The sequence below is a fragment of the Raphanus sativus genome, chromosome 3 (genome assembly GCF_000801105.2).
Source record: "Raphanus sativus cultivar WK10039 chromosome 3, ASM80110v3, whole genome shotgun sequence".
Classification (NCBI taxonomy): Eukaryota; Viridiplantae; Streptophyta; class Magnoliopsida; order Brassicales; family Brassicaceae; genus Raphanus; species Raphanus sativus.
The window spans coordinates 22,348,763-22,364,441 of record NC_079513.1 but is presented as its reverse complement, the minus strand read 5'-3'; the positions used below and the strand labels follow the sequence as shown (position 1 = coordinate 22,364,441).

Genomic DNA, 15,679 nt, shown 5'->3' with positions numbered 1-15,679 from the left:
GCCGATACAATTTCCCTGCCTTCACACTATATCTATCACTCTGATATAACGCTTCACTATTCTCTCCAAACACAGTCTAGAAAAGTCTTTCACCTCCATGGCCAATAAAAAAGCAATATCATCCTCCATGATCCACTACGCTCTGTTCTTCAGTTATGCTCTTACTGGAACACATCGAGAAGATGCATGCTTATTGGTCTGGATATAAGGAGAGGAGGAGGCAGATCCAAAATGCAGGTTCTTTTAATTGTTGAAAAGACATTTCGTTTGTGAGATTATGAACAAACTAATAGATGTCGTAAAAGCTAACAGATCTGGTACAAAGATATTTAATTTATTAAATTTGGTTGATTTTCAGGTGTAAACGAGCTTTAGGTTGTGTGGCCTCAAGCATCAACACCAAACTATTGATTTGTAATTTGGTTATTTGTGATTCCTTGAACCAAACTATTCTTATTCTTTCAATCTCTGCCTTTTTCTGAGCTAAAACCTTATTTGTGGTATTTTTCAGATTTATAGAAACTTTTGTAGAAAGAACGCTGAGGTGGGAACATCTAGCTCCCATTGCACCATCTACACTCAGTGAGAATACACTTTCCCCTGCAAAATTTATCTTTTTGAACTAAGCTCTCAAGAAAAAGAAAAATACACAATGCAACTCATTGGTATGATTCACTTCTGTACATAATTTCTCTTTTTTTTTATCTGTGGATTCAAATTTTTTTTTTTTTTGTAAAGCCAAGAACCTGATCGTAGCTTTTTTTGGTTCCTTAGCAGTGATTCGACGATTTACGCTCTCAGCACTTTCATCAGCGAAACCGGAGCCGGAAACCATATTCTTGGAGCTCTCTTTGTTGATCTCGAGCCCATTGTTATTGATGAAGTCTGTACCAAAACTTACTGGCAGCTTTTCCATCCTGAATAGTTTCGGAAACAATTTTGTCAATGGTGAGAAAACAATTTCCTTCTCTCTTTCTTCTTACTGCTTCTTCAAATGGTGATTAGAAGTTACATAGTTGCAGTTGGAATGGAGATTGTGGACCTTAGACTTGACAATGTGAGAACTTTCTGACAACTGTACATGCTTACGAGGGTAATTGGTCTTTAATGCTGTTGGTGGATTAACTGGTTCTGGTTTGGGATCTATGCTGGAAATAAGTCTAAACTTGGATCCACCATATATCCTTCTCCTCGGGTATCTTTCCAAGAAAATGAGTCACATTACTAATTTCGTTGAAATTGAAGTCTTCCCAAAAGCTTGGTTTGGTGCATTACCTTTTGGTTTCAGGTTTCTATTACTGTTATAGGAGTCTTACAAGTTACAACAGTGTTCTCTTGCCACATTCTCTACTTTTTTTTATTGCTAAAACATTCACATTCTCTACTTCAACGAAACAAAGCCACAAGTTCGTGGTGACATGTATTTTTGCTAAGGTTTAGAACGATTAAAATACAAGGCAGCTCGGTGAATAGACTCATATCGTTAAAAGCAGAGAGTATATTCATGAAATTCTATTAAATATTTATTAGGAAAAAATCCCTTAATATCCCCAAGTAACAAACAGCTATGGTGCAATTACGAACAATTGTTTTTTTTAATGTGATTTTTTGTAATTTTATCTCAAATGGAACACTAAAACTGACACTACCCCCACTAAATTTGATTTAGAATGTAACATTATGAGTTGAACAAAAGAAAGACTGTAACATTATGCAAAACATTTTTATTTTATAATATAGTTAAAGTTATATTACTAATTAATATTAACACTTAATAATACTTCACACATAACTCAAGAAATTATACAAAAAATATTAACTTAGATCATAGACAAATTATATACGAACTCAAATTATATCCCGTTTGTAGGGTGGGTCGATCATAGTCTATCATAAAAAAGTGTTTTTTGTCTTGAATAAAAACATTTATTCATTCAGAAAAATTTACGTGTATAGTTTCTACAGATAGATATTTTCTAACTTTGGTTTACAAATATACAAAATTGATTTGATTTCAAATACAAAGTTCTTTTGGTACAAAATATGTATTTGGGTTCACATTGTGGAACTAAAATTACAAAACGTGTAGCTTCTGGATGTTCAGTTCCCTTGTAGTTGTATGTTTCAAGTTGCTCAAAACGTGGACCTGGATGAGGTTATTTTCCCAGACGATGAAGCTCCGAATAATCTATTATCAGACTCCCCCTATGTTACATGAGATTAAATGAACGTAGTATAGTTTGGTTCAGCTATGACAACAATCTCCAAAATATGCATCTTGATGTCATATTTTAACCATGGAACATTAACTATACCTCAAATTCACTAATTAGAGGATACATTTTCAACTCAATAGTGCAGAAAATAGAGCAATTAACAATGGAACAATTCTTCATACGAAGCAGTCGTTTTGTTTGTATGGTCTGTAAAATTACAATGTAAGAAAAACAAACAAGGCCTCAGAGATCTTGGTGGTTAAAGAATCATCAAATGAATTTCTTCATCAAGAGTAGCAAATATTTTAATTGCATCACTGGCCCAATCCCAATTTTTAATCGCCAAAGACGGAAGAAAAAAGAAGGAAAACCAAAGCAGAAAACAAAACAAATAGAATGATGATGATGAGTCAAAAGTAGCTGGTACGTAATCACATAATTTTATCATTGGGACATCCGATATGTTTTTTTGTTCATCACCCTCACCATCATCAACAACAAAACAGATTTTTAAAAAGGAGAACACTCCATCTAATTATTTCTTAATACATAAACCTATTGAATTTAAAAATGCAAAAATATCTACTGAGAGATTAGAACATGCATCTGCCTAGACACCAAACAAACATCCTTTCAAAAAGAAAAAAAAAAGATGAAAAAAAAGTCTGAGCTTAAGAGGCAGAACAATCTTACGGAAGTTGGGCAAGAATAGAGAAGATTATATATACGATGATGTGGAGAGATAAGACTTGTAAAAACCTAGTTATGTCTGGGCTTAATAGGCTGTTTAGTTTCTGTTATGAGCCCATTAAAACTAAGCCCATGATGATATAAAGTAATTAATAATTAGGATATGTCTGTAGGGAGGTAGGCTTCATTGTAGCTTTGGATAGAAAAAAATAGGGGAAATAATTGGCCCATGCAGGTTTCGAACCTGCGACCTTCGCGTTATTAGCACGACGCTCTAACCAACTGAGCTAATGGGCCATTTTGATTGCATTATTGATGCGACTTATAGGACGATTAAAGTACTCATACTAACCTTGCTACCATCGGTGGATGTGTAACTGAAACTGCGTCGTTTTTTGTCAAATCAGTCTTTTAACTTGTTCTCTCTCTCGTGACCAAATCAGCTGCCTTGGGTTCTTTCACCGGTTTCGATCACGAAGAAGATGAGAGTAGTAGTAGCATTATCTTCCTCTGTCTCCCTCTCCATTCTTCTCCTCCTTGCTTCTGCTATCAGATCAAGCTCTTCTCCATTGAAGGATCCGTTTGTCGGCATTTCTCCTCAAGGTTAGCCCCTTCGAAGATCCGATTCGCCAATAACACTTCCGATTTGATTTTATCCATTCTCACATTTTTTTTTGTCTCTCGTTGGTTGTGTTGTGTAAGATGAGAAGTATTACAAGTCATCTTCTGAGATCAAGTGTAAGGATGGATCAAAGAGATTCACGATAGCTCAACTTAATGACGATTTCTGCGATTGCCCTGACGGAACTGACGAACCAGGTTCTACTGTCTTAAAGTTTGAACGAAACTGTGTTCCGACCATTTAAGCATTTTTTAGTTCTGTTTCTGTCAGATTGTTGAAGTTCTACTCTTTTGTCTTTGGATTATAGTATTAATTAATCTATTATATATGTTACAATTAAGCATATTAGTTCTCTTTCTGTCAGATTGTTGAAGTTAGACTCTTTTGTCCGTGGATTATAGTTTTGATTTGTTTGTTGTATGTTTAAACCTCTCCAGGTACCTCAGCTTGTCCAAATGGAAAGTTCTATTGTCGGAACGCAGGACATTCTCCGCTAGTTTTGTTTTCTTCCAGAGTCAATGATGGTATCTGTGGTATGTTACTCAATCTATACAACTCGTTACATTTCAAATGCTATGCGAGTGAAGAAACTTTTGAAGGATTTTAATGGTTTTGTTTTTTTTATTTCATGTGAGAAGATTGTTGTGATGGGAGTGATGAGTATGGTGGTAATGTGACTTGCCCGAATACATGCTGGGAGGCTGGCAAAGCTGCTCGAGAGAGCCTGAAGAAAAAGATCGAAACTTATAAGCAGGGGCTTGTAGTAAGGAGGAAGGAGATCGAACAGGCGAAAGTGGGTTTGGAGAAAGATGGAGCAGAGCTGAAGAAGCTGAAAAGCGAGGAGAAGATTTTGAGAGGGCTTGTTCAACAGCTGAAAGGTTTGCTCTTCCCCTCTCTCTCTCTCTCCCTCTCTTAATGCATAGTTTAAATCTTTCTTTTTCATGATTTTGAGATTTAGTTTTCATCTTAGAGAAACTTAAATGGATATAAGGAATGATCAATGTATTGGAATGTGAGAGTAGAATCTTGGATATAAGAGCAGTTATATTCCTCATATGCCTCTGGATCGGTTTTCTTAAATTTTTTGACTAACCACCAAATAGGCAGGAAGAAAGTTAGAGAATATATGACTTGTAGATGTAGAATCTGATAGGAATCATCAACTTCTCTATCTTCCATTATAACTAGGTAAGATGTCTGCTGATGATAAAAACGGACTTGTGCCTTTAACATTGTTTGTCTTGTCGATAAAAAGCTTGACCTTTCCCTCGTATTACATCTTCTGTAGAACGTAAAGAAGAAATTGAGAAGGTAGAAGAGAAGGAGCGTCTACAGAAAGAAAAGGAGGACAAGGAAAGGAAAGATGCTGAGTTAGCTGCCCAGCCAGGAAAGGGGAACAGTGAAGAGGTGAAGACAGATGGCAATGAAAAAGTTGAAGGAAGCACAGATGGTGAAGAAGAGATGCCGGGAGCTTACCAGGATGCTGAAGATCTGGATGAAAACGAACATCATGATGAGATTGGTAATTACAAGGATTTTCCTACAGACGAGGTTAGTTCTTCTCTTGTTAACTGAAATTTGATTACACGCTTTACAATGAGGTCAAAAATAAGATATGAAAGTTTAGATGCTTGAAACATATCTTTTACTTATTGATAGGCTATCTTGAACTCATTCAAATGATTATGATATCAATACCTTCAGCACTTTTTATATTGTATTGATTTCTGTAATTTTGCTTTTTGGTCACAATTGTTTTACCTTTCAAGCGGGTACTGAATTAAACTTTGATTTCAGGAGCCAGCAGCTGACACTGAACCAACAAGCATATTGGAAGAGGCTACTCACAATAATCCAGCAGACGAGGTTTGAAAAAAAACTATTTCATTCAGATGCTCTTTCCAGAAGTGGAACAGTATGTTACTTGTTGTAAGTTAGATGATGAGATAAGCTTTGTCTACAATGCAGCATGTTGTGGAGACGAACAAGGAATCTCCTTCATCTGAGGATTCTATCTCAGATGGATCTGAAAATGATGCTAGTACCAAAAAGGATGATTCTGTATCCGAGAAGAAGGAAGAGTTGTCAAAGGAGGAGCTGGGGCGTCTCGTTGCGTCTCGCTGGACAGGAGAGAAATCTGAGAAGCCAACTGAGGCAGATGATATCCCCAAAGCTGATGATCAGGAAAACCATGAGCACACCCCCACCACTCCACATGAAGTAGATGAAGATGATGGGTTTGTTTCAGATGGTGATGAAGATACCGCAGACGAAGGAAAATACAGCGACCATGAACCGGAAGATGACACGTATGAAGAGGAGTCTCGACATGATTCTACTTCTTCCTACAAATCTGATGCAGAGGATGATCTCGACCTATCAGGTTTGCACTGTTACCAAAGATGTTTTTTGTTTTATCTAAAGATGCTGATCATCTATCGTTGCGTATAGAGATGAGAACCTCAAATCCTACTTGGTTGGAGAAGATACAAAAGACTGTCAAGAACATTTTACAGGCTGTGAATTTGATCCAAACTACCCCAGTGGACAAATCAGGTAAACTAGTAGTACAGCACTTCCGCTAACAGTAAAAGCAAGACTGGGATTGTTCTGTGGTTCATTCTGTTGCGTTTTGGTTATATGGCAGAGGCTGATCGGGTACGCAAGGAATACGATGAGTCGAGCTCAAAACTGAACAAGATACAGTCAAGGGTATCGAGCTTAGAGAAGAAGCTAAAACAAGACTTTGGTCTGTATGATAAAAACATCCTAATCCTTTACTTGTGTCTGGCTTTCTTTGAGGTAGTCTTTAATATATAATCGTTTCTACAGGACCGGAGAAAGAGTTCTATTCATTCCACGGTCGTTGTTTTGAGAGTAAACAGGGCAAGTAAGGAAAATTTTAGCAATTTACCGTCTTCTTACTTTCTTTATTAGCATTTTAAAGGATTACGGTTATGTTTATCTTTATGCATTACTTTACGTGATGTCTAGGTATACATACAAAGTCTGCGGATATAAAGAAGCAACACAAGAGGAGGGCTATTCGAAAAGTCGGTTAGGGTAAGTGTCCTCCTGCCATTTTTAACATAACGATGAACTAGTTTGAAGTTGAGAATCAGATATCAGTAACTATACTATCTCAGTGTTTTGTATTTAACCTTTTACGCTCTCTTCTTTCGTTAAATGTGATAGGGAATGGGAGAAGTTTGAGAACTCGTACCAGTTCATGACATATACAAACGGAGATAAGTGTTGGAACGGTCCCGATAGAAGCCTCAAGGTAAATGTTCAGATATCTCTATATCCAAGAAATTGTTTAAATATAGTTAGCTCCAGTTATAAATAGACCAGACCACTATCTGAGAATTGAATGTTGGGCGTGCAAAGATCGCAGAGACATGAATTATAAAAGGCTTGATTAATTCTTGAACATGCAGATTAAACTAAGATGTGGGTTAAAAAATGAGCTTATGGATGTGGATGAACCAAGCCGTTGCGAGTAAGTTCTTGTCTTGGTCTTTACCTGTCACGGGTTAATGGTCATAGCTAATCTCTGGTTTTTAATTTTTGTAACCTTATTTCTTTATCTCTTGTTGCAGATATGCAGCAGTTTTATCTACTCCAGCTCGGTGTTTGGAAGATAAACTTAAAGTATGCTAATGTGTTCATATCAAATCTCAAAGCATACCTTAGCTGATGTTTGATATTATTACTTCGTTCACTATTAACACTACCTAAACCCGGTGTTTGGCCTTTCTATATAGGAACTAGAACAAAAGCTGGAGAAGATGATGAGCCAAGACCAACCACCTCACAGTCATGACGAACTCTGATGATGTTCACCTTAAATAATCCTTATCCGATGCGCACCGCTTAGGTTTGTGTCAGTTAGACTAGTAATCCTGCTCAATCTCAAACTTCAAAGAGGACAACAGAAAGATAACTATGAAACAGAGACGCTATTTTGGCCAGAAGAGAGTAATAGGTTAAAGTTTGCCTCATTGGACAATGGAGGGTTCTATTTATCAAGAGTATCTTAGACAATATGTTCAGCTTTTGGTTAAACTCAAAGAACAATTCTTATATATAAAAACATTATGAATGATGGGTAACTCTTTCTATATTGCCTAACTTTTCAAAGATCACTTTGTTATTAAACAAGTGGGAGGTTTTGCTCGTTTTTGCATCATTTAGAAAGAAAATAATCAGAAACTTTTAAGATCCCATTTCCGAAGAGACCAAAAACTCCGAACATAGTTTCGTTAACGGAAACAAATGATTGCATTTAACACTATTCAAAACCAGTATCAACTACAGATTTTAAAATTTATTATTTTACTACAACAATTTCTTTGCGATTTTAAATTATACTGTATAAATCAAAGTTGTATATATATCTAATACAATAAAGTTGGGAAATCTGCCTTTTCCTGCGTCCACGTCGCCCAAGAGAGAGGGGGCTTTTTGCGACACGTGTCGGCTCGCTGTGCTGTCCGTGTATATCACGCGTTTACTTTTGTTGATTTTCGCTGGTATTACAGATGGGCTATCTTAAATGATTAATATGTGGGCGTCAAATTATTAATTTGGGCCAGAAAATAAACAAAATGTCAGCCCATTCTCACCTTCTTCCTCTTCTTGCGTCGTCAGTCTTCTCCGTGCCTTGCTTACACGGCGATTTCAGAACCATGTGTGTAACGCTTTTGGTCCTCATTGAATCCATTCATAACGCCTCTGCATTAACTATCTCCGTTCAACTCTGCTACAAAGTCGACTTTAATGACCCCTTTCTCAACTTCCATCTCAAAGCCCTAATTCATGAAACTATAAATAGAGATGAAGACCGCACGAGATTCAATCATATTCCTTCCTTACAATCACAGCCTGCAAGGATGGTGTCATCCCATATCCTTATTTCTGATTTAAAGTTTGGCCGTTGTCTCAGACGGTGGTGACGCCTCTCCAGCGTTTCTGGGGAGCACACAATGTCAAGAAAGGAGGAGAGCTGATGAGAGTCAACATGTTCTTGATGAAAAGGTCTAGCTCTTCATGCCCCCTTGATGATAGAATCTGACTTTATTTAGAACACCATGTTGCTTCTCTAATATGTTGTCATATTTTCGATTAACAGTCATCGCTCCTTCCAGGATCTATTTATGTACATCGGCTAGATGCATGCTTAAGTGGTGAAAGTTTAATAGAGCTAAGCCAAGACTCGAGCTCCCAATGGAAACTGATGCTCCTGGGATATATAATGAAATACCGGATCTCACGAGAAGTTACAGAGTTTAAACACCATCATATCTGTTGAGATGTGCAAAGTTTCTCAGAAATACATCGATCTCCAGATTGCTATACCTGCTCTCCTCCAAAAGGTACGAAGATCAATCAGTCTAAACCATATCCACAATCTATCTTCAATGTTCTAGCTTGGATTAGTTTTTAAAGCATGGGAGTAAAGCTTGGATCATCATCATTGTTTTTGTATCTCAGATGTTGTGTGTTCTTCTAAATGGTTATTATCTGTTTCTTTTAGAGCTTCAAATTGACATTATTTTTTTCAGGAGAGTACAGGTGCTTGCAAAAACAAATTCATGGGCATTGAGAAATTCAAAGGTTCTGAAATCTGGGGATATACTGAACTTGATTTCAAGTAGCCGTTTTGGGTATTCTTGCGACAAAAAGGTACTTTCATTACGCAAATTCAAAGCAGTTGTGGATTTTGGGTATCTTGCTTCTTTTGCTGGCTTATGCCATGGAGGAAGCCTCTCTTCACTCTGGTTCGTTATTGATCTGGTAGGTAAATGAAATCCTCTTGATGTTACGAGAAGCAACATTCACTTCAAGCTCTCAGATTCATCCATCTCCATTCGCTTCACCAATCTTACAAAGTTTGATGAAATTACCACTCCACCCACTGCTATTCCCATGGAGCTCTTTTGGTTCCAAAACTACAGACCGTTGATATCATTGGCAAATACAAATACTCGGTTGCCGGGTGAGTCTAAAATTTTTCTTTATCCACCATCGCCAGCGTTACACTGAGCGACGTCTAACTTTCTCTTCGCAAACATCATAGGGGTTGTTTAGTCTTACTAACTTAGAATGTGTCAAGCATTGCTTGAATCTGTTCTTCTCTCTCCTTTCCACTTTAGGATTTTTTTAAAAAAACTGCCCTTTGCTCGACAAAAAATGTACCATTTTTATGATGAGATAGGAACTACCTGATATTGAAACTGACTCATCGTCTTGTAGATTGAGAAAACTGTCATTTTCATGTTGGAACAACAAGGGTTGCTCGCAGGAAAACTAGCCACACTGAGGGAACGCATGATGATGTACTTGCGCAGCCAAACATATCAAAATTGTTCACCTACGAGAATCATACAGAGATGTTGGAAGAGATCTTCTACAGCTTCTGGTATTCGTTGAGTTGAACGCCATTGGTCTGCGCAAGATATTTAAGAAATTTGGCAAACGCTTTGGTTAAAGATTCGCCGACTACTACGTGTAAGCCCGTGGTAATCATCCTTACTCACAGCTTCAGCAAGTGTTTAAGCACGTGGTAAATACAAGTTTCTTACCGCTCTTTCATTGTTTGTGTCAGTTTTTTTGACGTCCAAGCCAGCCAACTTCACGGCGGCGGTGGGTGTGGAGCCAGCATTAACCCCAAAATCGAAGGTGATTACCATCTTCTAAAGCTTTATTTTTCCAGACTCCGGAGTGGACTTTTGTTCTGTAACTAATTTCGTATAACTTCTATGCCGAGCATTAACCACTAGCATTAACCCAAAAAATCTTTGGTTTTGATTCTCCTTCTACCACTATAGAATCTTAACAATGGCAACCATTATGGGGCTGTGAAAAAACTGTAAATGCGAGTTCAATAAACCACATCACTGATATAATTCTTCTGAAGCCCGGTTATTTTTGACTACCACCTCCTGTACTCATTCTTACTTTGATATACAGACTGCAACAATTAAAAGAAAATGATGACATGAGAACGTTCATCTATACGGCTATCGATGCTGGACCAAAAGGCCACCTAGGCTTTCGCAAAGGTTGTAAGACATTCACCTGTGTTTTATAGAACCAAGGGGAATGATATCAGACAAGAATTAAAAAAGTATATAATAGACAAGAATATGTATTATAGACTAACGTTCACCTTAAACAACTCATTGTCTTTACTTTCTATTTCTTGAGAGGTCCAAGTTGATGAATCAGTGACTTAAAGAATTTTATTCACCAACACGATCTGATTAGAAGTAAACATTCAAAACACACATTATCAACGACTGAAGTTTCAAAAGAACGACGGGATTGACTTCCACAAGGGAACTTTTGTTAGCATATAATTTTACTGGGAATAATCTAAAACATTACATATATACTATTTTGGATAAAACAAGAATATCCAATAAATAAATAAAACCATTTTAATAATAATTTATAATATTTTTTTCAAAGTATAAAATATATTTGTTTATAAATAATAAGACAAAATAAAAATCAATATCAGAAGTTATTTCTCTAATATATTAACATTTTAAATAATGAGTACATATATTTCTAAAAGCAATATTATATTTGTACGGTGTCTAGAAAATGTTTCACAAGGAATCAATTCCTACTTTTCATATTATTTAAACATAATAAGTTTAAAAAAAAATTAAAAATATTAATACAAATAAATCCAAAAATATAAAACAAAAACAATAATTTGTTATTTATGTGTTGAATATCAACTGTAATTTATTAATTAAAAATTACTAACAGCCGAAAACAATAACAAAATTGATGATCTTCAAATTATTCTTACCATCATAGACTACAACTAAAATGTGACTGCAAAACTTGACGTCGACCATATCATCAACAATCTTAAGGTAATTAATAGGCCTTCAATCACAGAAGAAGAAAACGATATATGCACTGCATGTTTCAGAAATTACAATAATAGAACTTATCTATCTTCTCTTGCTTGCGGTCATACTTTCCATTTCCGCTGCATTGATCTTGCTTCATACAAATATGAGCTATCCCGTTTGTAAGAAAAATCATCTATGATTCAGCATTATTATAATTATAAGGGGTTATTTATGTTCCAATTTTGCAGTTTCATCTACGTACTGTTCTTGATTTTCGTTTTAATTTCCAAAAAAAATCCTCATCTGGTAATATGTTTCATTGACAGTATGAGTTCCTTAATAAAAATCAAATAAGAAAAATATACAAACAAAACTTTATTACAAACGTCTAAATTAAGATTAATCTGAAAAATAGAATTTCAGGTGTCGTTCCTTCTATATACTAAACACATGGTACTTAACATGATAAATATATTCTCTAAACAAAACATCAACTTTACTTTATGTTTCCATTCTAATTAAATTAACTTTGTTACAATTATCAGTTTTTTATGTTAATTTTTATTGAATCGTTTAGTTACATACTATTCCACTTTGAATTAAGAAACTTCAAACAAAATAATATAATATGGTCACTAACCACAATCAAATAGATCGTAAATTCTCATTCTCGACAAATTTCTATTATCATATTTATGAACATATTTATTTACTAAAACCAAAAAATGAATTGTAAATTTATATAAGAATAAGTTTATATAAAAATAAAATGTACGAACCCGGCGCGTAGCGCCGGAATACCACTAGTATATATATATATCTCTTTTTTTGAAAGATCATACATCTTAAAATTGTTCAGATAATAAATATTTCTGTCGAAAGAAGATATTTTTGACTAGGAAAAAATCAAATCTGAGATATTTATGTTTTGAAAACCACGGCCCGACAATGGTTCGAGAAGGCAGAAAAAAGTAAATGAGACAAATACGCCAATCAACGTGCGGTGACTGAGACTACTTTATGAGAAACTAAACCGGTGGTAATCAACAAATAGTATCGGTCAAATGTTGACCCAATCTAAACCAGCGACCTTCGATTTCCCATTTTCTCCCAAGTCAAAAAGGCGAGACTCAAACACTTCCTCATAATCCCCTGAATCTCTCTCTACTTTTCCTAGTCCCCAAGCCAGATCTCTCTCTCTCTCCCCCTTAAATCTCTCTGTCTCTACTATCATCAGAGCGATCCTCGCTTGTTGTATTTTTATTTCAGCCCTTTGAAATCTCGTCTGCTTTTTCTCTAACAAAAGATGGCGATGATAGAGCAAAAGCCGAAGACGAAGATCGTGTGTACCCTCGGTCCCGCTTCCAGATCCGTTGAGATGGTGGAGAAGCTCCTCAAGGCCGGTATGAACGTCGCTAGGTTCAACTTCTCTCACGGATCTCACGAGTACCACCAGGAGACTCTCGATAACCTCCGTCAAGCCATGCTCAACACTGGCATCCTCTGCGCCGTCATGCTCGACACCAAGGTCAGTCAGTCAGTCACTGACCATCTCTCTTATTTTGATCTGGATTCGACTGTGATCTGACTTTTTTTTAGGGTTTGCGAGGTTTTTTTTTCTGCAGTTTTTGCTTTGGTTTCTGATTGGCTTTTCGATCTGGAACAGTGACGCGTATATGTTTATTGCTGTTATTGAATCATGAACGTATTGTATTGCCTCTTTTGTAGTCATCTATTTTGGTTTATGTTTACTACTGCTTTGTCTCTTTATGCCATTTCCTTTGGTTATATATATATATATATATATATATATTTTTTTTTTTTTAATTCCAATTCTAGTAGTGAAGAAGAACTCTTACAAAACACTATTCGTTTGGGTTTATTACATTCTGGGAATTACTAGTAAATTTTGTTCTAGATCATAAATCTAGATCTGTGAGACTCTGTTTTTCTTTTCTTTTTTTAAATAGCTTAAATGTTTAACTTGAATTAGACCAGTTCAGTTGAGAAGAGTTGAAGCTTGTTGTAGAGACCAAATGTAGAAGATGGGATCTCTTAAAATTAGACTATGTTCAACTCTGAGACTCTGATTATTTTTAGTGATGTATATGTTAATCACTTTTTTTTTACTATCATGTTATTATAAATTTGATAGATGATGTTCGTGAATTGTTCTCTCTGGTCTGTGTAATTATGGTTTCTATGCCTAGAGAAGTTAATTATGTGGTGTATAGAACTTTATAACCAAAGTTCAACTTAGATTGGTTTTAATTATTTTTTTCTGCTTGACATCGTTTATATAAATGTCACACCTGCTTTGTGTATGTTTAGATTGAGGCAGGCATGTCCTCTATTAAAGAAACAAGAGACTTATGATTGTTGGGTCGGAAGAAGATTGTGTTGATAGACAATGTTCTTGAATTGTTCCCTTGTCTGTGATTATGGATTCTTGGCCAGAGAATGTAGTTACTGTGTGAAGTATAAGTTATACCCAAGTTTCAGTTGATCCTCTTAAATATTTTGCTGTTTCAGTTGAATATTTCTCATATTAACTTCTGTTTTGTATATGTAAATGTCTAAGCTGAGGCAAATCCATTTTGTTTATCCGATTAAACTAACGAGACGGTTCTGTATTTTCTGTTACAGGGTCCAGAAATCCGAACCGGTTTCTTGAAGGATGGGAAACCAATCCAGTTGACACAAGGCCAAGAGATCACCGTTTCCACTGACTACGACTTGCAGGGAGACGAGGAAACGATCTGCATGAGTTACAAGAAGCTGGCCGAAGATGTGAACCCGGGGATGGTTATACTCTGTGCCGACGGTACAATCTCGCTACTTGTCCTCTCTTGTGACACAGAGAACGGCACAGTCCGTTGCCGCTGCGAGAACTCTGCGATGCTCGGTGAGAGGAAGAACGTTAATCTCCCTGGTGTCGTTGTGGATCTCCCAACTCTAACTGAGAAAGACAAAGAAGACATCATGAAGTGGGGTGTTCCCAATCAAATCGACATGATCGCTCTGTCTTTTGTCAGAAAAGGTTCGGACTTGGTTCAGGTCAGGAAACTACTCGGAGATCATGCCAAGAACATTCTTCTCATGTCAAAGGTACGTTAACCAAACCCCTCTTCAACTGTTTCAGAAACTACAGGAACACATGGTTTGATTGCGTTTGGTTTTGTTTGGATTAGGTTGAGAACCAAGAAGGTGTGGCCAACTTCGATGACATCTTGGTCAACTCCGACGCCTTTATGATCGCAAGAGGAGATCTCGGCATGGAGATCCCGATTGAGAAGATCTTCTTAGCTCAGAAAGTTATGATCTACAAATGCAACATCCAGGGAAAACCAGTGGTCACAGCGACTCAGATGCTCGAGTCCATGATCAAATCCCCTCGACCCACGAGAGCTGAAGCCACCGACGTAGCGAACGCAGTCCTCGACGGCACCGACTGCGTCATGCTCAGCGGAGAGACCGCAGCTGGAGCTTACCCTGAGCTAGCTGTGCGTACAATGGCTAAGATATGCGTTGAAGCGGAGAGCACGCTTGACTACGGAGACGTCTTCAAGAGAATCATGCAGTACTCTCCGGTTCCAATGTCCCCGCTTGAGTCGCTGGCCTCTTCTGCAGTGAGAACAGCTAACTCGGCTAGAGCCACTCTCATCATGGTCCTGACCAGGGGAGGAAGCACGGCGAGGCTTGTGGCTAAGTACAGGCCAGGGATGCCTATCTTATCAGTCGTTGTTCCCGAGATGAAAACCGACTTCTTTGACTGGTCTTGCAGCGACGAATCCCCGGCGAGGCACAGCCTCATATTCCGTGGTCTGATCCCGGTGCTGTACGCAGGGTCTGCAAGAGCCTCGCATGATGAGTCGACAGAAGAAGCTATCGAGTTTGCGACTCAGCATGGGAAAGAGAAGCAGCTGTGTAAGACTGGAGACTCTGTTGTTGCTCTGCTCCGAGTTGGTAATGCTTCCCTTATCAAGATCTTGACCGTCAAGTGATGATGATGATTCACCATCTTAAAAAGAAATTCACGTTTTTGGCGTTCGGTGGAAACGCAAGTATGAGCGGTTTTATTATACATTTTATTCAAGATTGGGACTACAAATCTTGAAATAGAAAACTCAAGTTTATTTTTTGAATGACTACTGTGGTGACCAGTGAATCCACTTACGGCTCTTTATTTTGGTTTATATTTGGTTGTATGGAACTAATCAATCATACACGTATCTATTATCATGATTCCTTTGTTTTTCTTTCTTATTGTTTCT

At 37.1% G+C, this 15,679-nt stretch overlaps 2 protein-coding genes, 2 long non-coding RNA genes and 3 other non-coding genes across 11 annotated transcripts; 3 read left to right on the top strand and 4 right to left on the bottom strand.

Annotated features, from left to right (window-relative positions):
- Positions 1 to 2,455: 2,455 nt before the first annotated feature.
- On the bottom strand, positions 2,456 to 2,539 carry LOC130510353 (small nucleolar RNA SNORD24). Its single transcript, XR_008944025.1, has one exon. It is a non-coding gene; the product is annotated as a small nucleolar RNA SNORD24 (small nucleolar RNA).
- An 82-nt stretch (positions 2,540 to 2,621) lies between these two features.
- LOC130510271 (small nucleolar RNA R12) lies at positions 2,622 to 2,702 on the bottom strand. The gene has a single exon (XR_008943948.1). It is a non-coding gene; the product is annotated as a small nucleolar RNA R12 (small nucleolar RNA).
- Positions 2,703 to 3,129: 427 nt separating this feature from the next.
- On the bottom strand, positions 3,130 to 3,203 carry TRNAI-AAU (transfer RNA isoleucine (anticodon AAU)). Its single transcript has one exon. It is a non-coding gene; the product is annotated as a tRNA-Ile (tRNA).
- A 110-nt stretch (positions 3,204 to 3,313) lies between these two features.
- LOC130509263 (glucosidase 2 subunit beta-like) lies at positions 3,314 to 7,636 on the top strand. Of its 2 annotated transcripts, XM_057005036.1 has the most exons (15): positions 3,317 to 3,509; positions 3,609 to 3,725; positions 3,966 to 4,061; positions 4,167 to 4,406; positions 4,817 to 5,079; positions 5,326 to 5,394; positions 5,497 to 5,911; positions 5,980 to 6,084; positions 6,176 to 6,277; positions 6,361 to 6,418; positions 6,523 to 6,591; positions 6,724 to 6,811; positions 6,969 to 7,030; positions 7,131 to 7,182; positions 7,296 to 7,636. In XM_057005036.1, exons 1-15 carry the CDS (start codon positions 3,389 to 3,391, stop codon positions 7,362 to 7,364), a joined length of 1,926 nt encoding a protein of 641 aa, XP_056861016.1. In that variant the 5' UTR covers positions 3,317 to 3,388; the 3' UTR covers positions 7,365 to 7,636. The 2 variants fall into 2 exon arrangements, 1 of the variants encoding a protein (XP_056861016.1); XR_008943384.1 differs by lacking the exons at positions 6,969 to 7,030; positions 7,131 to 7,182; positions 7,296 to 7,636 and having other exon boundaries at positions 3,314 to 3,509; positions 6,176 to 6,281.
- Positions 7,637 to 8,120: 484 nt separating this feature from the next.
- Positions 8,121 to 10,709, top strand: LOC108835844 (uncharacterized). 4 transcript variants are annotated; one of them, XR_008943381.1, is made up of 7 exons: positions 8,122 to 8,568; positions 8,663 to 8,906; positions 9,096 to 9,216; positions 9,332 to 9,529; positions 9,787 to 10,052; positions 10,139 to 10,212; positions 10,504 to 10,709. It is a non-coding gene; the product is annotated as an uncharacterized LOC108835844 (long non-coding RNA). The 4 variants fall into 4 exon arrangements; XR_008943382.1 differs by lacking the exon at positions 10,504 to 10,709 and having other exon boundaries at positions 8,121 to 8,568; positions 9,824 to 10,052; positions 10,139 to 10,346; XR_001947020.2 differs by lacking the exon at positions 10,504 to 10,709 and having other exon boundaries at positions 8,679 to 8,906; positions 10,139 to 10,346.
- On the bottom strand, positions 10,316 to 11,183 carry LOC130509261 (uncharacterized). Its single transcript, XR_008943383.1, has 2 exons — positions 10,703 to 11,183; positions 10,316 to 10,611 (listed from the first exon to the last, which is right to left on the bottom strand). It is a non-coding gene; the product is annotated as an uncharacterized LOC130509261 (long non-coding RNA).
- A 1,311-nt stretch (positions 11,184 to 12,494) lies between these two features.
- Positions 12,495 to 15,650, top strand: LOC130509260 (probable pyruvate kinase, cytosolic isozyme). The gene is made up of 3 exons (XM_057005034.1): positions 12,495 to 12,933; positions 14,052 to 14,513; positions 14,597 to 15,650. Exons 1-3 carry the CDS (start codon positions 12,712 to 12,714, stop codon positions 15,407 to 15,409), a joined length of 1,497 nt encoding a protein of 498 aa, XP_056861014.1. The 5' UTR covers positions 12,495 to 12,711; the 3' UTR covers positions 15,410 to 15,650.
- Positions 15,651 to 15,679: the final 29 nt, after the last annotated feature.

What these genes read in the sequence shown, in the direction of transcription:
- LOC130509263 (XM_057005036.1), top strand. Translation starts at nt 3,389, where the DNA reads ATGAGAGTAGTAGTAGCATTATCTTCCTCTGTCTCCCTCTCCATTCTT. An exon ending in GAAGCTAAAACAAGACTTTG is followed by an intron (nt 6,278 to 6,360) that starts GTCTGTATGATA and finishes TCGTTTCTACAG; the next exon opens with GACCGGAGAAAGAGTTCTAT. An exon ending in TATTCGAAAAGTCGGTTAGG is followed by an intron (nt 6,592 to 6,723) that starts GTAAGTGTCCTC and finishes TAAATGTGATAG; the next exon opens with GGAATGGGAGAAGTTTGAGA.
- LOC130509260 (XM_057005034.1), top strand. Translation starts at nt 12,712, where the DNA reads ATGGCGATGATAGAGCAAAAGCCGAAGACGAAGATCGTGTGTACCCTC. An exon ending in CCGTCATGCTCGACACCAAG is followed by an intron (nt 12,934 to 14,051) that starts GTCAGTCAGTCA and finishes TTTCTGTTACAG; the next exon opens with GGTCCAGAAATCCGAACCGG. An exon ending in ACATTCTTCTCATGTCAAAG is followed by an intron (nt 14,514 to 14,596) that starts GTACGTTAACCA and finishes TGTTTGGATTAG; the next exon opens with GTTGAGAACCAAGAAGGTGT.